Source organism: Piliocolobus tephrosceles, chromosome 17 (assembly GCF_002776525.5).
Source record: "Piliocolobus tephrosceles isolate RC106 chromosome 17, ASM277652v3, whole genome shotgun sequence".
NCBI lineage: Eukaryota > Metazoa > Chordata > Mammalia > Primates > Cercopithecidae > Piliocolobus > Piliocolobus tephrosceles.
The window spans coordinates 32868440-32891974 of record NC_045450.1 but is presented as its reverse complement, the minus strand read 5'-3'; the positions used below and the strand labels follow the sequence as shown (position 1 = coordinate 32891974).

The 23535-nt window shown below is 50.4% G+C and overlaps 1 protein-coding gene across 2 annotated transcripts in view; it reads left to right on the top strand.

The window, feature by feature from the left end:
• Positions 1 to 23535, top strand: part of ABCC12 (ATP binding cassette subfamily C member 12) — a 73016-nt gene that overhangs the window by 31688 nt on the left and 17793 nt on the right. For both annotated transcript variants that reach the window (XM_026456888.1, XM_023189605.1), the window contains 12 exons: positions 558 to 629; positions 3021 to 3145; positions 7219 to 7291; positions 8925 to 9128; positions 12692 to 12826; positions 12940 to 13024; positions 13094 to 13165; positions 16090 to 16179; positions 17126 to 17229; positions 19194 to 19391; positions 20161 to 20387; positions 23372 to 23509. In XM_026456888.1, coding sequence (XP_026312673.1) covers positions 558 to 629; positions 3021 to 3145; positions 7219 to 7291; positions 8925 to 9128; positions 12692 to 12826; positions 12940 to 13024; positions 13094 to 13165; positions 16090 to 16179; positions 17126 to 17229; positions 19194 to 19391; positions 20161 to 20387; positions 23372 to 23509 — 1523 coding nt within the window. The remainder of the gene's footprint in view (positions 1 to 557; positions 630 to 3020; positions 3146 to 7218; positions 7292 to 8924; positions 9129 to 12691; positions 12827 to 12939; positions 13025 to 13093; positions 13166 to 16089; positions 16180 to 17125; positions 17230 to 19193; positions 19392 to 20160; positions 20388 to 23371; positions 23510 to 23535) is intronic.

Below are 23535 nucleotides of genomic sequence, written 5' to 3'. Positions count from 1 at the left end.
GCTCTAATAATGATTTGTTGGTTGAATTAATAAATCTGGAGCTGTAGAATGTTAGAATAGTGTAACTTCTCAGTAGTTCCAGACTGAGTTGTTATGGTGGAGGATTCGATAAAAAGAAGATTTTTGAAAAGCCCCTAGATCTCCATACTTCAAAATGTACCCTAGTCCCCCTGGGTTGTACAGCCTTTTGCATCCCATTAGATTTGCTTTTCTGGAGTCTGAGCACAGAATAGCCTTCATGTTCAAGGCCTGTGGCTCCCAGACCAGCACAAGGCTGTTTCACACCAGTGATCTTACATGATTTCTAGAAGCCCTCTGGGTGCTTGGTTATGCCACACAAGGGAAAGCACTTAATTAAGACTTACATTCCTGCATCCTCCCAGGCTGTGTATATGCGGGGCTGGGGTGGTGTGGCTGCAGCTGCCATGCCCCAGAGCCTGCAGTGACCCATTGTTCTCCGCCTGGCCTGACCAGCATAGTTTGAGAGCAGCACCTTTGGGCCAGACCCTCTAAGAAGTGGGAGAGAGTAACTGTGTCCTATTCTGTTTCTCTGACAGGGGAAGATCTTGGGAATATGTGGGAATGTGGGAAGTGGAAAGAGCTCCCTCCTTGCAGCTCTCCTAGGACAGGTAAGCTGTGTGATGAGTGCTGTGAGGATGGAACATTAACATGACAATGAAGTGGCTCCCTTCTGGTCAGGTGTGGTGCCAAGAACAGTGGACCTAGCAGATGGCCTCGGTCGCACTGGACACTGTGCATGTGGTTCACGATCATTTCTGGGAGGTTAGTGCACTCAGCAGCTCCAGGACCCTGGGCCAGATGAGGCTGAGTTTTTCACAAACTCTTGAGTTTGCCAATGAGGAGGTCTATTGAATGGTGATTGCCTCCTTGCCTAAAGCTCCATCTTGGTCAAAGGAAAGATGGGTCCATAAACCCATGGTTTTCTCCATGACTTGGGCTGCCCTGATTTAGAAATGCCAGCAAGGCAGCTTGGTGTGGAAGGACTTTAGAGTCAGGAGCTCACAGTGACTATAGATGCATTTTATGCCTGAACTAAAGCAGCTCGTGCCCCCAGCTTCTCTGCAAACCTTGGGGTAGGAAGAGGGAGGGGACTTGGGTCCTTGTCCCTTCTCTGCTCCTTCTAGTTGAGTGACCCCAGGGAAAATGGCCAAGCCATTTGTAGTTTTCACAAACCTGTATGTCACCATGGTTTCTACGTCACATCCCACATGAATAAGCTTTGTGGGAAAAAAAATGCTAAGTCCTCTTTCTCCCCACTCTGCTGTTGCTAAAGGGAAGTTTGTGAAGCTGGGATTGCCTCTTTCAGGAAGAGGTCAGGGTACTTCTGAAGAAGTGGAGATTCCAGAGTCGGGTGGTGGTGGGATGTGTCTTATGAGTTTTAATATGAGTGACTTCTTTTGGCCTCAGTTGACTCATCTATAGAAAGAATGACAACTCCTTCCCTGCCTGCAGGTGGAGGTGGGGGCTGAATCAGATGAGTTCCTGAGGTCACCCACGCTCTAAGAGTGTGTGCCTCCATGATGAGTCAGCGGGAGCCATAGAGGTGACTCAGCTCAATTCCCCCACATAATCATGTGAATACTCTTAATAGCATCCTACTGCATAAGAGATGACCCAACTTCTGCTCAGATAGCTCCAGTGATGGGAAACTCAACATGTCACAGAGCCAGTTCCCTTTTTGGAGAATTTTGATGTATATTGGAGTGAAATTTGCCTCCTTTTCATTTCTATCCTTCAGAAATTTTGAGATAACATTGAATCTATCTCCCATGTGACAGTGGTGGGATCAGGCCCCTTGCTGTGGTCACTGGGGAGGCAGGGGGGCACTCTGGATAGCCTGGGTTCCCCAGCTGTTTCTGCCACATGCTTACTGTTTAGCCTTGGGCAGGTAACTTAACCTCTATGAGCCTCATAAAACCTCTTGGTTTCCTTGTCTGTAAAATGGGGCTAAGGAGAGTTGTGGTGAGGATCGAATGAGATTATGTAAGCAATAGTTGACTGTAGGATAATTTGCAAAGCCAGTCATGGTGATAAACATTGAACATACTCTTAACTCAGTGCACGGAATATACCCTACACATTAAAAATACTATGATTATTATTGTTATTATCGTGGTCTCTTCTCCAAATTGAATTCTCTGTCCATTGCACAACTCCTGAGGTGAAATGGCATCACATCCTTTAGCTGCCTTGGTGACTCTCCTCCTCTGCCCCTGGACCCACTGCCACTGCCCCGTGAGCATCACCCCTGAGCACTGTGGCCTGCCCCACATGTCCCCTCTGTTGATAGCTTTGAACATTGCATCCCCACTGTCTACCATTGTGTATTGGTTGCCCCCATGAGGGGTCATCTTAAATGAGCATATGTACTCAGGGTCACAAACTGGAGCCCATGCATAGTTTTAATTGGATTGCCGAATGCTTTAGAAGTCCAAAGATTTCATGGAAAACTGGATCTTTGACTTCTTTTGACAAATTAGAAAATCCTGCCCCATCAGGCCTGTATCCTTTCATGGCACCAACGATGCAACTGAGTCAAGCTGCTTCCTAAAGATGGGGTGTGCGAAGGCTAGCACCCACAGCCGTGCAGGCGGTGCCCTGCTCCCAGGGCCTGGCTGAGCAGGGTTGGATCCAGCCAGTGCACCTGGAGGAAGGGGAACCTCTTGTGAAGAGTCTGTTGAGAGAACACCCTGTTGTAGTTGGGCCCAGGTGCCATGTGCACTGGGAGCAGCCCTGGAGTCCAAGCTCTCCCATTTGCAGCAGAGCTTACCACTGACTCTTTTCAAACATTCCCTGCCTGGCCCTGTGCAGGCGTCTGACTCTGAGATTCTCCATCTGCATGGTTGGGCTTTCTGGTGCATGGACAAGACATCCTGTCAATGCTTTTGCACCTTTGTAACCAATACTTGTGGAATAGGTGGGTGGCAGGGTGCAACGGGCGCTCGAGGAAATGTCCTCAAGGCTTGGCTCCTGAAGCTTCTCTGGTTTTGTTGTTCCAGATGCAGCTGCAGAAAGGGGTGGTGGCGGTCAATGGAACTTTGGCCTACGTTTCACAGCAGGCGTGGATCTTTCATGGAAATGTGAGAGAAAACATACTCTTTGGAGAAAAGTATGATCACCAAAGGTAATATTAACTTTTAAAGCAGGAGGCACATTTGTGTTTGGTACACACTCTCCTACAGATGCTGATGCTGTTGGTAATGACTGCTAAGTGGATTCTGAGTTTAATGAATTCCCATTAAACATTCATCAGATCCACACAGGCACTGGTTTTCCTCTTCCTGAGCCAAGCATTAAGGAGAGGCAACTTCTGCAGACCTGTGACTGCACACTGGGAAGAGGATCGAATCGGTACTTCATTCCCAGGGCAGAGGAACATATGTTCTGAGGTTCTCTGCAACAGGGCATCTGTGGTCTGACTAGAGAAAAATGAATCTAGCAATTTTGCTTTAGGCTGAGTACCCAAAACTGCTTGAAATCATGATCAAGTATGTAATGAGTCAGCCTTGACCTTATTAATTGAAATCAGAGCTATCAGGATATATTATTGCTGTTAGTGTCCTCAGAATGATCTAACTACACAAAAGCAAAGCTCAACTTATAATTACTTGATTTACTTTGAGCCATCAACTTTTTAATATTATTTCATTTTTTAAACGGACATAATTACATCTATCTATGGGCTACACTTTTGTGTTTTGATATATGATGCTGGGGGAGAAGGGAGTGTGGGGAAAGGAGAGATGTTGACCAGAGGGTACAAAGTTTCAATTAGACAGAAGAAATAGGCATTAGTGATCTATTGCACAGAATGGTGACAATGATAAATTTTAACGTATTGTATGTTTCAAAAGTACTGAAAGAGTATATTGTAAATGTTTTCAACAGGAAAATTATGATTATGTATTTGTAATAACTGTAGTATGTAATGAACAGACAGCAATTTGGGGAGAAATATTTTCTCTAAGAACATTTCATAACTCATTAATACTGTGATCACCTTGGACATTTCTATAGTTATTCTCTCCCTACTTCTGAAATGTTTGATTTTTTCTAAATTTTAATTTTAACGTTAGATTCAGGGGGTGCAGCTTTGTTACAGTGGTATATTGTGTGATGCTGAGGTTTGGCTTTCTACTGATCCTGTTCACTCTTTAGTGGACATACTGCCCAATAGACAGCTGTTCATCCCTGTGCCCTCTCACCCCCCCTCCTTTTGGAATCCCCCCATCTCTTGTTGCCATCTTTATGTCTGTGCATACCTGAGGTTTAGCTCCCACTTATAAATGAGAACATGTGATATTTGGTTTTCTGTTTCTGTGTGAATTTACTTAAGATAATGAAGTTCAGCTGCCTCATGTTGCTACGTGATTTTGTTCTTTTTTATGGCTGCATAGTATTCCATGGTGTATGTATACCACATTTTCTTCATCCAATTCACCATTGATTGGACCATCATCTTTAAGCTCTGGAAAGTAATGGCTTCCTATGGTTCTTTGCTTAGCTTGGTGTATTGCCATGTACATTCTCTCATTTGAGTCCCATAACCACCCGTTTAGGGAGATCATGGCATTATATCCCCATTTTACAGATAAAGAAAAAGGCCCAGAGAGGCGAGTTGACCCTCCCAAGGTATTAAATGCTATTAAATGTCAGAGTTGAGTCTTGGACTTAGACCTTGAGCTCCAGATCAACATCAGTTGTCTGGAGCTGGAGCTGCCTGACAGCTGGGTCACTCAGAAACCTTCCCAGGCATCACAATGCTGAATTAAGAGAATTAGAGTTGGTTTTAGGAATCTGGCTGTCAGCTCTCCAGCGGTAGTTTGGCCTTTCTCATCTTACCCACCAACTCTGTCCCTGCTGGCTGGCATGGTCAGCATATACATTCTCATCAAGAGGCTTGTCAATTCACCTCCTCTTCCCTGGCCATGCCGTCCTGTGGCCAGGAGGCTCAGGTGTGGCAGGAAGGTGATCAGTGCAGGAGTCAGTGATCAGTGCAGCCAAATTACTCTGTTCAGCATCTCTTGGCCTGTGCCACCCACTTGGAACACCTTCTCTGTCTGTGGAAGTGGACTGGACAGAGGGTTGCCTTATTCATCAAAATGACGTTCAGAGGACAAATATGTGCCAAGTGCCTGCAGCATGCAGGGCACATGGGGACAGAGATGGCTCAGGTGTATCTTTGCCCTTAAGATGCCCAAGCCTGGAAGGGGCTATAAGAAATGCACAGAAATGACAGTGCACCAGGGAGGAATGAGCCAGGTGGCGGGAGACTGTGCTCGGATTGTTCCAAGGCAGCAGAGATCACGAGAGGATGGTGGATCAGAGAAGAGAAGATGGCACTTGAATTGGGCTTTGAAAGATGGATCTAGCATCCTTCATATGTGGCATATTTAGCAGAGATTTTGCTCCCAGGGCAGAAACTCTCAGGGCCATAGGAAACAGGAGGGTGGGAGGCAATTGAAGGTGGGAGGTGCTGCGGGGAGGAAGATGTGCTGCGCAGTCTGAGTCTTGTAGTCGCAGATTGGCAAATGTAGTCATAGCAATTATGGCCCCCACTGATGGAGAATTTGCCATGCAGCAGACACTGTGCTAATAGCTTCACATGTTTTTCTGCTCCATTCTCACAACAACCCAATGAGAGTTTGTTGTTTGCACAATTTTATAGAGCAGAGAGTGAAGATCAGGGTGGTACAGTCATTTGTTCAAGGTCGCCCAGCTGGAGTCAAACCCATTCTCTGATTCCAAGCCCCTCATCATAACTGCTATGTACGCCAACCCTAAAGTTTGTGTGTGGGCACGATGCTCGGGCCGTGCCCAGGTTCTATTTTGGGGCCTGTGTGCAACCGGGAGGCAGCTGCTCATGCCTATCTGCTCTCTTTCTTGCCTCTTTATTGGGAAGGTTTGTCTTTCGATGTCTGAGTTGTGAGACCTGCCCATTGTCACTCACTGAAGGAAAGAGGGTCCTGATGATGATAATGCCAATGATATCAATCAGTCAATCTGTCATCCACCAACCAATCAGCCGTTGTGGAGGCAGGCAACCCGCCAAGCAGGACAGAAACCTAAAGGCCCAGTGGTGCTGCTCAGCAGCTGCTGGGAGGGAGCACACACCTGAGCCAGGCACTACAGGCATCCCGAGCAGGAGTTGGGTCCCCAAGGCGGCTGTGCGGGGGCTCTGTGATGCCTGGGGAAGGTTCTGCTTATGGTGGGGCTGTCTCAGTGAGGTTGAGTTGCAGAGAAAACCGCGGGAGGAGGGTGTGGGCATCTGTCATAACATGGGGGCGACATCCCAGTGACCACTGATGGTCTTATGTTCCTTGGTGCCAGAAGTCCCCAAAGGCCTCCCCTGGGGCAGAGCGGGGTCATGACCCTGGGGACCACTGTGGGGCCAACCCCACAGCTTTGCTGCTTTTTGCAGGCAGGGTGATAGTCCTGGCGGCTTGGCTGCTGCAGAGCTGGCTAGGGCCTCAGCTGTCAAACTCCCCAAAGCCTGGGCTGCAGGGCTAGGCAGAGGGTGACGCTGAGGGGGCACAATAGAGAGGCCAAGAGGCCCAAAGATCAGGAGTCCCACTCTCTCTCCCATTCTACCCCCTCACCTCAGGTGCCATTCCCTTCGGTTCAGTGTCCTGAGTTGTCACAGGGGAGAAAACTGTTTTCTCCAACCGAGTAGCAGTGAGGGGTGGACGGACTAGCTTTGTGAAGGGGCTGGGCAAATGTCAAGGTCATCATCTGTGATCACCCAGCCACCTGCTGTTAGCCTCCTTCACACACACCCTCTCTTCCACCCACGGTCCTGCTTCAGCCCTGTGCCCCCCAGGAGGCGGTCCCCAGTGACTGCAGCCCCCATGGGTAACCCCTCCTCTGACTCCCATGAGCGTCCAGCAGGTGGCGCCCTCAGTGTTCCCTGCAGGGCTTTCCTGTTCACGGTTGTCTTCTTCCCTGCCTGGCAAGAACCCTGCCGGGGGGGAGCCATTCCTGAATCAACACTGCATCAGGTCAGGGGAGGGGCCAGTGGTCAATGGGACGCCACCCTTGGGTCATTGAAGGCAGAGTGACTGGCCAGGGAGCCTTGGACGTAGCACACGCCACCCCTGGCCTTGTCCCAGCGACACCAGCAGTGCCTGTGGAGACAGCCCAGGGCAGCGGTGCTTGCAGTCTTTCTCACCCAGCTACTTCTGAGCTTTGCACCAACAGGTATCAGCACACAATCCGCGTCTGTGGCCTCCAGAAGGACCTGAGCAACCTCCCCTATGGAGACCTGACTGAGGTAAGCAGGGCTGGGAGCGCAAGCCCACTGTTGCTGCACACAGTACATTTGCTCAGGTCCAAAGGGCTGAGGCCAGCAAGCCCCTGTTCCACATCCAGATGCCCCAAGAACGTGTGGGCAAAGCTCAGGTTCCACCTGTTCTGAATTCTCCCTCTGGATCTATACTTGCTGGATGTCACAGTGGACGTGGCACCAAGCTTACTGGTGTTTGGCACAGTGTAGTCACTTCTTGGGGCTACTCCCAATCTGTCTGTCATCTCAGGAAGGGTTTCTGGTGAAAACTGCTTCCTCATCCCGAGGGCTGGCTCTGTCCTCCAAACCAGGGCCCCTTCTTGCCTCACTGGCTCTGCCCAGGCCAGGAGTATGGGGGTCACCTCTAAACATTGCCCCCTGGGGTGCTTGTCCAAAGCGCTAGCTCCATCCTGGGCTGAGCCTGCCACCCCAAGAGACCCAGGGAGTCACCTTGCCATCTTGGGTCCCCACCCTTCTTGTGCCCTCTGCACAATCTTCCTCACCTTGCCCAGGAGCCCCAGAGGAGATCAGAAGGCTAAAGCTTTCTGAGGAAAGGCCAGTTTAGGGTGTCTTTCTCTACTGGTGCCCTCAGTCTGCATCCCCAAGGAAATGGCCGTGAAGCCTTCCTGGCCTGCATCTGAGACCTCCCACACTGCAGCCCTGGTTCACCCTTCCAGGCCATGCTCCTACCTGCCTGCCAAAGTGTCCACTCACCTCCTAGCCTCTAAGTCTCTGCTTCTGTGGCATCACTACCCCTTGAGTTTCAACCCCAGATCTACCTCCTTAAGGAAGGCTTTCCCAAGTCCCACCACCTGAATAATTTGCTCCAAAGAACTCTATTGATGCTTCTCAGCAGGCACTTGTGAAATTCTGCTTGCTGCTGCTATTATGTACCTAACTAACCTGCCCACCGTGGAGCTCCCCAGGGAGAGGGGACTTCTCTTGTCCAGCTTGTGTGTCCCACCCTGTGCCTAGCTCAATGCCTAGCTGAACACATGGGGTTCACTTTGGGTTCCATTGGATAGAATCACCTACAGTAAGCTATCATCCTTTCCGTAAATATTTGCTGAGCACCTATACTGTGCCCAGCGTGATGCCAGGCCTTAGGCGAGTGATGATGAACTAGGAAGTCAAGGCTTATCTCTCCACAGTGCTTAGAGTTGCCTAGGGATGGGATAGTTGCTCTTCAAGTAAATAAAATAGGGAACTCCCTTTTCCATCTGCACCCAGCCACATTTCCCTCTGGTTCACTGCTGCATTCTCCCCAGCTCTTTGCTCACACAATTCCCTTTGGTGGTAATAATGACGTAGCCCCTCCCCATGGGATCTGCATTGGGCTGGGGTCTTGTGAGACGGGCACCCCTCACTCCTCATGGGAAAGAGCTTTGCCCTAGTCGCCACTGCCCACCAGGCTTCCTGGAGAGGTAGACAAGTGGAGCACTTCCACTCACCACAGAGTCTCGTGTGACTGGGGGCCCCGTAAGGGGTGGAGGAACTTGGACGAGGTGAGGATCAGTGTGTACATCTTTCCCCTGAGTCCCGAAAAGCTCCAGGAAGCTTCCATTGCCCAAGAACTTCAGGGTGGCCTGACAATAGGCAGTAGCATTGTCCCTGTCCACAGATTGGGGAGCGGGGCCTCAACCTCTCCGGGGGACAGAGGCAGAGGATTAGCCTGGCCCGCGCCGTCTACTCTGACCGTCAACTCTACCTGCTGGACGACCCCCTGTCGGCTGTGGACGCCCATGTGGGGAAGCACGTCTTTGAGGAGTGCATTAAGAAGACGCTCAGGGGGAAGACAGTCGTCCTGGTGACCCACCAGCTACAGGTGACGGGACATGCAGGATCCAGGAGGTCACGGGATGGGTGTGGCTGGTGTCTGATGCTCACAGAGTCTCCTATTCTGCCTATATCTGCCTGTCTTCAGCTGGGAATGTGGGGAGGGAGCCAGGGATGCAAGAGACACTCATGATTCCCCAGCCTTCCTGGGTCCCAGGAGGTCCACCTGTTCCACTCTGTGCATGGCCTCAGTGGGGTCAAGACCTTTCCTGCCCCAGAGGGTAGATTCTCTAGAAGCAATTGAGTCCTGCCTGTGGGTGGACTGGGGCACCCTTCCCCCAGTTCTGGGTGCCTGGTAAAAGGATGATTGCTTCCCCCAGTTCTGGGAGCCAGGGAAAACAATGACAGCCCCACCCTTAATCCAGCTATTCTGGGCAAGCCTGAGGCCAGGGACACCTTGACTGGGGGTGTCAGGGGGTGGTAGACCTCTTAGATGAGGGTCCCAGATGCCCCAGGCATCACACCCCAGGGGAAAGAGGCTGGAAGCCAGGACTTTGGGACTAAGGCTTGAGACTTTGGGGAAGCTCTCTCTGCTCAGGGCCACTGTCGCAGGCTAAGGAGCATGAATCTCACTGAAGAAAGTGACTGGGCTTGGCCTGAGTGAATTTGAGAATTTGGCAGGGTGGGAACAGTCCTCACTGCATTGGTCCCACATAAGGGGTCCTGAATGCCTGGTGGGAATCCAAGAACCTCCTCCTCCCAGGCCAGGTTTCCCTGCTTCCAGACCATCTGCCTCTCTCCTCTTTGAAGGGAATCTCCAGAGATGTGCGAGAGAAGGGGGGCAGTGCATGTGTGTGCACATGTGTGTTCATGCGTGCACGTGTGTGTCTCCTTGCCCGATGAGCGATTCCTCGGGATTGACTTATGTTGAAAGGCCTATTGGGGCAGGAGAGCAAGAGTCCCATCTTCTTTACTCTCCTGCTACCTGCAGAGAACATGTTACATAAGGGCCTGGTCTGGGGATAGGAAGCAGGTTTTTTCAAGGGTAAGTCAAGCTGGGGTGGAGAGGGAGGGGCAATTGCAGCAAATAAGGTTGCCATGGCTATAGGATGCTGCAGCCAGCATTTTAGAACCCTCAGTAGTGGCCAGGAGGACCAGCCTAAAGAGGGGGTTCCTCGAAGACCCCGTAAAACCAGGCTTTCCCATTGCTGTGATGCTGCCCCTAGCCTGAGCTGACCTTTGCCCAGGGCTAGAGTTCTGGACCCGGAATAAGCTGAAGGCATCCGAATTTTGCACATGGGGATTGTCTGGATTTCCTCTGAGTGGGCCTGAGCACCTCCAGGAAGCATCACACTGGGCTGGCGTGGACAAGAGCTCCTAGTTCTTCTTCTGGCCTAGTTCTTCTTCTGAGTTAGGATGGAGGACAAGGTTAGATTTCTTCAAGACCCCCATGAGGTGACTGAGAATGGGCTCTGGCCAAGTCCAGGTGCTAAACCTGGCAGCCCCCGCTCTGCACCTGGAATCTCCCTGGAGACACCCTGCAGCAGGGAGGGCTGTCCTCTGAGGGCTCTGGGGATCCGGAGGGGATACCTCATCCCTGACAGGTGTGGGTCACAGCTGTCCCTCCAGGAGTCCTCATGAGGGGAATCACAACCTCGGTCCTGGTTCAGTCTTTAAAACTGACTGAGCTGTAGTATGACCTCAGGCAGGAGCCATCTTCACACCAGGCCTGTCTCCTCAGATTCCACCTTCCCCTGTCATTTTATCTCACTTTTTGCAAGTTGGAAGAGGCAGGTAGTCACCAGGTGGCACAAGATCTTAGTCCCGCTGTCCCTTGTCAGGGAGGATGGAACTCAGAGCCCCAGAACTGGGGCCCGGGGCTTTTCCAGAGCCTATCCCCTCTTCTCTTACTCTCAAGTCCACAGGCAAACATCTGAGTGGCTGGGATGGATGATCACTCTTCTAAGGAAACCAGTGAAAAGAGGCTGGGAGCAGCCACTGGAATCCAACTCAGGGGCAGATTCGGGGACAGTTTGCAGAACAAAGCTGCTCAAATCGGCCTCATATCTCTGGAGTGGATTGGGGGCTTACTGGCCAGAGGGGGCTTCCCTGCGAACTCCTGGAGCTGGAGTGTGTGCTGTGGCACAGGCAGAAAAGGCCATGGGACTGGAACAGGCTTATGGTGTCTCAGTTTCCCCATCTGAAATATCAGCCGATAAGACAGAGAGCTGGGCAGTTAATGGGAGGGAGGCATGAGGGCTGGAGCTGTCCAAGCTGTTAGAACTGTTATCATTCAGCCTTTGGGCACCCTCCCAACTCGCCCAATCAAGTATACAATGACCGAACACAGCTACTTCTTTCAGGCTTGTAATCAAGAGCAGCAGAGGTTGATTTGACCTTGGATGAACCGTACAGTATCAGGGAAGACCGCTGGCCCATACTGCAAAGGCTTCTTTCGGTCAAACCATCTTTAGTCTCAGCATCTTGCCTGCCTCTAGGAGCGGACTTCCTTGATCCTGGTGGGGAGAGCTCTGTGTCTCATTCCAAAATGAAAGGAAAACCCTCTTAGCAGAACTCTTTGATCTCACGAATGATATGGAAGTGAAAGGAATTCAAATTAATAAAACAGAAGTGCTTTGGGCAAAATGTGGGATGCCAGCATTAGATGTAGCTGTGTTTTTATCTCATAGATAAAGCTGGCATAAATTCCTCAGGCCAGGGAATGTGGCCTGTTTCCTGGGGACCACACCATGGTTTGCTTCTCCTGGGCTAAATGGGGATGACGAGGGAGGCTTGTAATGTTAGAACAGAGAAGGGCCTTCGTGAAGACCATATTTCCCCTCGCTACCAAGTCCTGGCTGCAGTGACTGTCAATTTTACTTTCCCCAAATCTCCATGATCAGATTTCTATTTATTTATTTTATTTTTTTGAGACGGAGTCTTGCTCTGTTACCCAGGCTGGAGTGCAGTGGCACTTTCTTGGCTCACTGCAACCTCTGCCTGCCAGGTTCAAGTGATTCTCCTGCCTCAACCTCCTGAGTAGCTGGATTATAGGTGCACACCACCACACGTGGCTAATTTTTGTATTTTTAGTAGAGATTAGGTTTCATCATGTTGGCCAGGTGGGTCTTGAACTCCTGACCTCAGATGATCCACCGGCCTCAGCCTCCCAAAGTTCTGGGATTACAGGCGTGAGCCACTGTGCCCAGCCATGATCAGATTTCTTAGGAAGGCAGCTTATTTAAGGGGCAGTAGCAAAGGAAGATTCAGTGTGCTTCACTGTGACAGCCAAAGGCTGGCTTTTTTTGGACTCATGAGACCTGTGGGTGTTAGATGAATGGTTCTCTACTGGGGGCCAACCTGCCCCCAGGAGGCATTTGGCAACGTCTGGAGACATCATTGCTGGTCACACCTCTGGGATGGGGTGCTACCGACATCTAGTGGGTAGAGGCCAAGGAGGTTGGTAAATATCCTACAACACACAGGACAGCCCCCTCAAACAAAGAATGATCTGGCCCCTAAAGTCAACCGTGCTAACTAAGGTTGAAGAGGAGTTTGGCATGGGCTCTCCTTTCCAGGCAGAAGTTCATTGTCGATCACTTACCTCTGCAGTTCTTAGAGTCTTGTGATGAAGTTATTTTATTAGAAGATGGAGAGATTTGTGAAAAGGGAACCCACAAGGAGCTAATGGAGGAGAGAGGGCGCTATGCAAAACTGATTCACAACCTGCGAGGATTGCAGTTCAAGGTAACTCACACCTGGGCAGGTGTGGGAGCAATTGGGGAAGAATCCCTCGGGATTTCCTGCCTGGGAGACGTCCTGTCACTTAGCTTTCAGAAGGAATTTCATTTTGTCTCCAGGATCCTGAACACCTTTACAATGCAGCAATGGTGGAAGCCTTCAAGGAGAGCCCCGCTGAGAGAGAGGAAGATGCTGGTATAATCGGTTAGAATCCCATCCCTCTTATTGCCTTGGCTTGAATGGACACAGATCTCTCTTTATTTCTCACCCTAGTTTTGGCTCCAGGAAATGAGAAAGATGAAGGAAAAGAATGCGAAACAGGCTCAGAATTTGTAGACACAAAAGGTATTTACCACTCATCCCCTTGGTCACATACACTTAAGGATGTATTGGGCATCTACCGTTTGGGATACAGACAGTGTAGACACTGTGCATGTCATTTTGCGCAGCCAGAATTGGATGGTCTAGGGTACTGTGTGCCTTGGGGTTCCACTGCCTAAGTCCAAATTTTGGTTCTACCACTTACTAGTTTTGTGACCTTGAGCAAGATACTTGGCCACTCTGAACCTTAGCTTCCTGATCCATAAAATGAGGAAGTAGTACCAACCACAATTTCTGGTAAAGATTAAATGAGAAAATGAACATAAGTGATTCGCACAGTGCCTGACACACAGTGATGCTTAATAGTTATTATGAGCTGGAGAGATCAAAGTAATGCATGGGGATTCATCAGAGGCAAAGGCAGACACAAGAGCTGCTTCCCACTCTTTATGGGGAGATTGAGAACGGATTTGAAGCAATGAAGAGATTGAGGTGGGATAAGGTTATTCATTCTTTCAACAAATAAAGGTTAAGCATTGACTGTGTGCCCAGTTCTAAGCTGGGCTGGGGAGAGCAAGAAGAGATGCCCGTGTTCTCAGGATCTTGTGGTCTGGCGGGGACACAGGCAGATGGGTATCTATGGGAAACCAGTAAGAGTAATGGGGAATTTGGGTGAGAGAAACCAACAGGTCAGGGAGGGCTTCACAGAGGGGGTGGCCTTTGGACTGGTCCTTCAAGGTTGTATAGGAGTTTGCTGGGGAAACTGCAGTGAGAAGGTGGGAGAGGGTAGAGGGCTTGAGGTTGAGGGCGGGAGGTGATTCCAGGGAGGTGGGAAGACGAGATGTGGAAGATGAGCCTGGTGGGGGCCAGCTGGTCAGGCCACCTCTTCTCCTCCGTAGACACCCTGCCTTCATTCACTCCACATCCCTAGAGCACCTACTCTGTCCCTTGCCCCATGCTGGACACACAGAGGGCTGGGGTCAATAGTCCTCAAAGTATACACAGCAAGGTGGCTTTCCAAGTTAGAGTTCTGTTTCTCAATAATGCATAGCCAAAAAAACAAACAAACAAAAATCTTAGCACATTTCATCAAATTTAAGATGCCATCCATTTTTTAAGGCTACCACCATTTTACCTACCACTTGGAAAGGAAAAAAAAATCTCTGCTAATTAAACGATATGACATACTAGCAAATGGAAGGCACATCCAGATTCCAGAGATGTTACAACGTGGGGGAAAGAAGTGAGCCTTGGAATCGATGAGATCTGGCATCCTCAATGGTGCTTGTGACAAATGCATGCATGTTTGGAAAGGCAAAATAGTTTTGCAGTTCCAGAGGCTTCCAGGGCTGAAGTACCCAGATATCTCTTCTGTGATTTTTGGAGAAACCTCCAGGCTGCCCTCCAGGGATTTGGGGTCCTGTGGAGAGAGTAATCTCTGTTCCTCACTTCCTCATCACTCACCCCTCTCTGGAAAGGAAAGTGTAATCGTGAAATTTCACGCTGGAGAGAGACGCAGTCCTCAAGGATAAACTACTGGGTTGTCAAGGGCTGTGAAAGGTGGAGGAAGGGAAGACTCGTGAACTGGTTAAAGACAACACTGCCCACCTGCCTGGCATCACAGCGTCTTCTAAGGCACAGCTGAGGCAAATAGAGCATCAGCGGCACTCCTGCCCCAGCCTGCAGGCTGTGAGGTGATGTGACCAGTCCCTTTTGTGCTCCCGGATGCCGTTCATTAGACTCTGCCCACACGCTGAGGCGTCTCCCTCATTTTGCAGTTTTGAGGGAGACACAATGGGCTGAAGTCAGGCTGAACATTTTCAAAGGCGCTCCAGGTTCCCAGGCAGCGAGTGTAATGGTGGCTCTATTCAGCAAGGTGCCTTTGAGGCGTGAAAGCTTTTCCTGTTGGGCCAGGGTGCACAGAATCTGTACATGGGGTTCCCCCTCTTCTAACTCTATTTATCTCTGTTTATAAAAGCCAAGTATGGCGTATAATTCTGCTTTGGAGTTGACATTTTCACGTTTCTCTGTGGAGGAGCGGAAGAGACATGCATTCAGTACTGGCTGCTGGGAGCTGCTTTATCCAGCATCCCTTTTCCTCAAAAATCTTGCTTCCATGAGAACTTGACAGTCCTTTTCCCTTCCCCTTGGGGAATGGAAGAACCTGGGACAGACATTGAGGGAATCAGGTATCCATGCAGCAGCCAACCTAGGGGTATACACTGGTTTTCTTCTGCATGGCGTGAGCTCTCAGAACACAGGACCTGCCTCTTTCTTGCTTTCTCTGTAACAGATGACAAGGGTGCCCTTACCACTTCAGCACACCCAGCCCCCTCCCAAATGCCACCTTTGCATTCCTTTGCCTGAGGGCTCTTTCTAGGAGATGCCGGCTACATGTCAAGCTGGAAGTGCAGGAATTAATACCCCCACCCAGGGAGCGGCCTTCACCCTATGGCCAATAGGAATCGGTATAGAAAAATCCCAGATTCCTCTCATCACGTGGAAAAGCCCTGAGTGTGTGTCTACACTGGTTCTGAGATTTCTTCACATGGGATGAAGCCCCAGTGGCCCACAGTGGTTGCCAGCTTGGTGACATGCCTTATTCCCTTTAGCTCCCAAATAAACTTCATGTATTCATAGTCTCTTCTTGGGTGCTGCTTCTAGGAGAAATAGACCAAGACAACCCTTGCATCCCCCAGACTGAGCATATAGTAGGTGCTTAATAAATATTTCCCAAGAGACCAGAAGCTTACTTCACAGGGCTGTACTGAGGACCAAGTAGCACAAAATGAGCAAAAGTATGTTGGAAATTTGAGAGCATGGGACGAGTGGAAGGATGCGTCACAGCCCCCTTAGCCGTGCTGTGGAGTCCATGGAGGGGCTGTGCCTGTCTCGCTGGGCCCCCGCCCCAGTGGTGAGAGACGTGGCACTTGTGTTTGTCTCCATAGTTCCTGAGCACCAGCTCATCCAGACTGAGTCCCCCCAGGAAGGAACCGTGACCTGGAAAACATATCACACGTACATTAAGGCTTCTGGAGGTTCAGTATAAAACAACGAGTTTCTTGATTTAATTTGCATTTTTAAAAAATCCTGTCTTAAACTGTTGGGTTCACATTTTATGATTTCTTTAACAATTACTCTGTTTATGGGAGGGCCATTTATCAATGCTTTTATTTTTTTCCCCTCCTAAAAACTAACATCTGATAATACAGCCTTTTAAATGGAATCATTCTTTATCTCCACTAAAGCTGCCAGACTCTCTTTTATTGGAGTGGAGTGAGCAGCAGCATGAACTGTACCCTTGCACTCCAGTCGCTCTGTACAGCAGTGGCCAGTCCATTGCCAGCCTTCCACACAAGGTTTTCCTTGGTTTCTTTTTCTTTCTTTCCCCCTTTTTTTTTTGAAGTGGAGTCTCGCTCTGTCATCCAGGCTGGAGTGCAATGGTGCAATCTTGGCTGACTGCAACCTCCAACCTCTGCCTCCCAGGTTCAAGCAATTCTCCTGCCTCAGCCTCCCAAGTAGCTGGGATTATAGGTGCCCGCCACCATGCCTAGCTAATTTTTGTATTTTTAGTAGAGACAAGGTTTCACCATGTTGGCCAGGCTAGTCTCGAACTCCTGACCTCAGGTGATCCACCTGCCTCAGCTTCCCAAAGTGCTGGGATACAGACGTGAGCCACCATGCCCGGCCTTCCTTGGCTTCTTTTTAAAGAATACTGAGTCACTGTTATTGAAGTGCACATTGGTGGTTTTTCCAATATGTTCACTGTTTGGACCCATTTTCCAACCAGGTAGAACAGATGTCCCCATGGCTCAGGGCCCCAACACTCAGATGTACCACATTAGTCTAGCAGGTGGTTTCCAGGTGTGCGGATCCTTTTCCTGCAGGTTTTGAATTTCCCATCAGGGTTGGGACCTGAGGAAGGTCAGCTCCTGCCACATGCTCATGTCTGCAGCCCCTTGGGCCTCTCCCCTCCTCTTGCAGGGTACCTCCTTTCTCTCTTCGCTGTGCTCCTCTTCCTCCTGATGATTGGCAGCTCTGCCTTCAGCAACTGGTGGCTGGGTCTCTGGTTGGACAAGGGCTCACGGGTGAGTTTCCCTTTGGCATTGGAAGATACCGAGTCTGTGTCTTGGAGTAAAACACTGCTGCCAGAGCATCTGACTGCCCCTGCCACCATGCCATGAGCCCACATGCATCCCCCTGCCCTTTTCAAGAAGTGGAGGTCAGATGCTTACACCACAGGACCCAAGCCCCTGGAATCCCCTTTGGTTTTTCAAGACAAGCAGGGTATAGACACCACTTTCAGATTTTAAAGGGTTGACTAAAGAAGACGTGTGCCCCAGCTTGTCTGGAATCAGGCATGGACAAGATTGGGTCAGTTTCACAGTCTGTCTTGTAAGTTTCCCCCAGGAAAGCCTAACACGGATTTGTGTCTTCCTAAAGAGAAATTGGCATCTTGTTACAGACACTACCCAGTGCCAGAAGGTCCCACATGTCTCTGCTCCCCAAAGTCGTCTCTGCATGAACAGGACGGGCAAGCATCAGATTCAGGCTCTGCAAATGCCACGGAGCCACGGGGGACCCTTCTCTGCAGGGCCCTTCCTGGGAAGAACTGATCTGTTGACTCTCTCTCGAGCTTGCTGGGAGCTCTCCCAGCTTTTGGCCAATGGTCTCAAAGCTTTCCTGGAGCCCTGGGGAATGCTGTGGGGTCGCTGGCCCATCCTCCAAGATTACATTTGGTACAGCTCTGTTGCTATGGCAACCAAAGGGAGGTGGCACTGAGGAGACGGGCAGGGGAGAGGCTGCCGGGCACAGCTTTCCAAAGCTAGTCCCAAGGGGAGAGGCTGATGGGTGGCCTGCTCTGTGCAAAAATAGAGAGGCATCTCCGGAATAGACAGTCTCCCAGATACTCCCTCACTCACGAAGAGCTGTGTCTTTGGAGGGCCCGAGGTTTAGGGTCAGGGTGCGGCCTTCTCACAGGCTTGGTGCTTCCCCAGGAGTCCCACTGCCGTTGGCTGATTAAGCGTGCAGCCATGGCGGCTGAACCATGTGTTTGCCCCTGGTGCCCCGGACACCCTCCCAGACACGCAGCCATGGTGGTTGAACCATGTGTTTGGCCCTTGTGCCTTGGCACAATCAAAGGTACAGGAGTGTCTCCTCTTCAGGCTGGGCCTTCTATCCCTCAGCTCCCCAGAGATACATTTGCTTTCAATGATGTTCATCCATCAGCCACCTCTGGTTTACATTTCCACTGTGACTGTAATCAGCAAAATGGCATTTAGAAGAAAGATACTTGTTTGCTCCCCAAGGGCAGTCTTGACTTTTAGCACACAGCCCAGAGAAAAATGAAACTGCCAATTTCTCAGGGCGAGGAGATGTCCTCTCCCCATAAGTGCTGGCAAAATTGTGTGTTTTTGCTGGGCAGGACGGAGTCACAGATTCTTTGAATCCTCTGAGAGCCACTTGTATTCACTGGGCACCCTCCTCCCCACCAAAGATCCCAGGGCAGTACCCTAGTACCCTCTCAGTTACCCATTGGGAAAAAGAAAGGGAAGGGACTGTGGAGCTGGCCCGTCATACGGAGAAGCCCCGAGTCACCCCGAAGGCCTGGTGGCTGCTGCCACACAGCTCAGCATGCTGGAGGTCAGTTCCTGATCCTCTGCCTGAGGGTTACTCCTTCAGCCTTGTAGAATTCTGATTCCCATTTGCCTCTCTGATCTTCCCAGCCCAGCATTGCTTCTGGTGTCCCGAGGTGCTGTGAGCTTCGGGGATGGCTGCCTGGTGCCCACCTCGTTTCTCTGCTTTGTTTTTCCCACTGACTGTGCTGAGCTCACAGTCAGGTGCCCCTTGGGGTCATGAGTGCCAGCAGGAGGAACCCCGCAAAGCTCAGAGGCCCCAGAAGGGAACAGATTAGATTGTACCCACCTGACTCATTCGAAACACTCATGTCCTTGTTCTTAGTTTCTTCTCTCTGGAAAGATTATCCAGAAAATTCCTGTTCTCCTGGCAGGAATTTATCAATTCTTGGTGCTTCTTTTGTTTTTCTCCGAAGATGACCTGTGGGCCCCAGGGCAACAGGACCACATGTGAGGTCGGCGCGGTGCTGGCAGACATCGGTCAGCACGTGTACCAGTGGGTGTACGCTGCAAGCATGGTGTCCGTGCTGGTATTTGGTGTCACCAAAGGCTTCGTCTTCACCAAGACCACACTGATGGCATCCTCCTGTCTGCATGACATGGTGTTTAATAAGGTATGGCCACAAGTGTTGCAAGTGTACCCAGTGATTCAGTCAACAGGTTATACGGAGCACCTGCTGTGTGCCAGGCATGGTGCTGGGCTCTGGGAACAGCCAGAGTCCTCGTAGAGCTTGCAGTGTAGTCTGGGAAGAGTCTCCCAAACAGCTAATTACCAACTGAAGGTAGATTCCAGGGAGCTGTGGGGGTGGATCAGCAGCCCTGAGGCTGGGCTGGGGGATGGACGCAGGGGAGGCCACTCCGCGGCAGAGATGTGCAGGCCAAGAAAGCAGCTCCTGCTCCAAAGAGACCTGCGTGCAACACGGGCTTCAAGAGATCCTTCCAGCCCCCTCCGCATCCCATTGCCAAGGTGGGCAGCAGCCAGGGGCTGGGAGGGCCCTGGCTGGAGCATATGGGTGGGGCGCACACTTCCGAGGTAAAGAGACAAAGTGAAACTTGGCTTTCTATTGCCATGGGGCACAAAATTCCTTCCCCCAACAAAGGCATCAGCCTCTCCTGTCTCAGGCTGCATCCCAGATTTGGAGGGGAAGCCTGAACTATAGGGGGTCTCTCAGGGCCTCCGCACAGAGACTGAATCCCCACATTCACACTCATTCACGGTGGCCGCAAGAAGGGGGTGCATCCTCCCTTTCCCAGGATCACCTGACACACTGTGCTGTGCCCTGGAAAAAAGGTCAGGCCCTGTGCTCACAATTTCACCCCCAGCAGAGTGGCAGGGTTTACTGAGCACACACCTCGACTCTGACTCTCTACTGTTCTCCACAGATCTTAAGGAGCCCAATGAGCTTCTTTGACACGACTCCCACTGGCAGGCTAATGAACCGTTTTTCCAAGGATATGGATGAGCTGGATGTGAGGCTGCCGTTTCACGCAGAGAACTTTCTGCAGCAGTTCTTTATGGTGGTGTTTATTCTCGTGATCTTGGCTGCTGTGTTTCCTGCTGTCCTTTTAGTCGTGGCCGGCCTTGCTGTAGGCTTCTTCATTCTCTTACGGTAGGCCCATGTGCTATTTACACAAGAAGACAAGTCACACACACACTGACTGGGTATCACGTGGTATTGAGCATTGAGTGCTTGCTGTCTTCACTGATGGTCTACCATTGATTTTTTTGTACTTAGTAAATGCCAGGTGCTAAGTACTTTGCATACATCTGGCATTTTAGCCTCAGAGCAACCCTGAGAGGTGGAAGTTATTGAAAGATTAAGGCATTGGTCCCAGGCCAAGAAACTAGTAACCATCATTGCCACCTCTCTGCCGATATGTTCCTAACCGTGGGGCTCTACCGCTGCTGCTCTGAGCTTTGAGAAATAACACCCCCCCCAACCATGGGTGTGTTTAGAGAAAGGCCTTAGGCAACTTTGCATGTTGTGGGGGCAGGGGTTCCCACTGCAGCTGTGCACACCCACCCTGGGGGAAAGCAGGAGGACAGCCATGATCCCAGCCTCCTAGGACACCCGCCCTGCTCCCCGCTCTTCCTGGGGTGAGCTGCGGTTCCCAGCAGGTAGCATGGTGGGTATTGGGTGAGGGCAAAGGGTTGCATATCAGAGAAATTCGCATTAGAGCCCCAACTCTGCCACAACTAGCTGAAGGACCTTGGAGAAGGCAGAGAGATGCTGCACACCTGTTTCCTCTCTCCCTAAAGGTAATCATTGAAATATATGCCTCACCTGTTTCAGAGGGCGTGGGAGGATCAGGGAAACTACACAACCAATGGCTTGTTGATTAAAAAAGGAGTAAGCTGTTAGGCAAGAGTTTCCATAAAAATCAATAACTAAAAATAATCATTTATCATGATCCTAGACGTGCCCAGCCAGTGGGATAGTTATTGCAGATCTGAAAGAGAATCCTCCAAATAAAATATTCAGCCCACAAACCCTGGACTTGCTTTCACCTGTGCACAGGGCTGTTGGTTTTCACACTCAGATCCTGGTTTTAGAAATAATTGCTGTGGCCACAGTGTGGAGGGTGAATGGAGCTACAGAAAGGTCAGGGCAGACTATAGGGCGGGAGTCCCTTGAAATCTACAGTCTGTGTGAGAGAATTAATGAGGACCAGACGTAGGCAGCAGCAGTGGGAACAGAAGAGAGGTATGGATTTGAGAGTCATTTCCAGGGTAGTGTCATCAGGGTTTCACTTCCCACATCTGGTGGAATTTTGGGTGTTGGGGGATGGGAGAGGCAATGGATGATTTCAAGGTGAAGAGCAACGTGAAGAGAGATACGGGTGATGCAGGAGGAGAAGCGGTTTGGGGAATAAGAATACAAATTTAGTTTCGGATGCTTCAGTTCTGTTCAACAAGTCTGCTGATGGTGTCTGTAGACAGTGGCAAATGCGGGTGTGGGAATGTGCTGGCGCAGGAGAGCTGGACTCTGTGCAGGGGCAGATGTGGTTCTGGGAGCTGACACTGTGCCCTAGGGAGCTGGGAGAGCTGGACTCTTACTGCTGTCTTTCACTGTTTCCGCGGTGACCCTGAGGAAGTGAAATTGTCACAGTGGAGGGTGTCCGGGTTCTTGACGTCCTGAGCAAAGAATTGGACAAAACGCACAAAGCAAGGAAAGAAGGAACAAAAACAAAAATGAAAGTACACTCCCACCGGGTGGGAGCAAGCCCGAGCATACGGGCTCAAAACTCAGTTACAGCAGTTTCTGGGGTTTAAATACCCTCTGGAGGTTTCCCATTGGCCCCTTGGTGTATGCCCCATGCAAATGAAGTAGTGGCCCATGATCAGTATGATTGGTTGCAGAAAGCGACCAATCAGAGGCTGAAGTGAAGTTACAAAGTTACTCCTATACAAATGAAGACTTGGCCTGCCACCAGCCTGATTGATTGTGGGAGGGGACTAATCAAAAGTACATCTGTCACCCAGAAAAAGGCAGGGGCAGGTGTGCAAGGGGAGTAGCCTTTGAGCCTTTTGTTATGTAGGTGGGGAAAGTTGGGGTTTTCCTTTTGATTTAGTTCTAGGAAGTCCGTGTGAATTGGCCTTAGATTCCCTGCCTCCAGACCCCATTCTGCCTCCAAATGAAATGGTCCAAGTCTCCAAACTCAAGGGTTTATTGTGATGACCAAATACAAATAATTTCTGAGAGTCATTTACAGGATAAAAGCAACTCCTGAATGTCATTCTTACAGTGGATTCTTTGGGCTCATGTTCCTTTTTGTCATTCCTGTGTTTGATCATTGCTGCTGTCTGTTCTCCTGTTTATGCAGTTGATTTACTTAGTAAAAGCTCTTTCTCTGCTCTGTACCCACCCTTCTAGCTATAAAGACTGGACAGACCAGAGCTCTTCCTGCTTGAATTATCCAGGTGTTTCCAACCAACTCACTTTAGCTCTGCACTAATGAGGCTTCCCTCCTCGCTGCCCTGGGTTTGTTTTAGCTGAGAGTCTGGAGGTTTGATTGTCTTCTCTCTTGGGGGCCAGCCAGCTGCTGTACACAGCCGAGGTCCCTGGTCTCCTGCTCACCAGGGCTCCTGGAGCTTCCGCATCCCGTGGGGATTTGGTTTTCAAGTCAGCTATAATGATGTTCATTCAAAATTACCTTTGAAAATGCCTTTAGAAGGCCACATGTTGGCAGTTGACACATTGGGTTTTCTTCCAGAGTTAGAACAGATCACTTTTTCTTTGGCTGGGCACCAAAAAGTGGTTGGCTGATACTTAGGGGCTGCGCTGTATGAGAAATTTTGGTTTTTGAAGACTAGAATCACGCCTTGTGGAGCAAGACTTTCCTGATATGAGAAACACTTAGCACCGTGGCCAAACGAAGGTGCGGCTGACTCATGGTTCTCACACTCCCGCCATTCCCACACCTGGGGCAGGCACCGCTGCAGAATGGCAGGCCCGTTCTTCATCCCCAGTTAGACGGCACCGTCTCTGACTTAAGCACTGTGCTGAGTGCCTAGTTGGCTCTGTATGTGTGAGGGCAAGCCTGGTGAGACCTCACTTTGTGGCCCACTTGGCCCCTTTCAATTTTCTTCCAGTATTTTCCACAGAGGAGTCCAGGAGCTCAAGAAGGTGGAGAATATCAGCCGGTCACCCTGGTTCTCCCACATCACCTCCTCCATGCAGGGCCTGGGCATCATTCATGCCTATGGCAAGAAGGAGAACTGCGTCACCCAGTGAGTCCCACGTGGGGCCCTGCCCC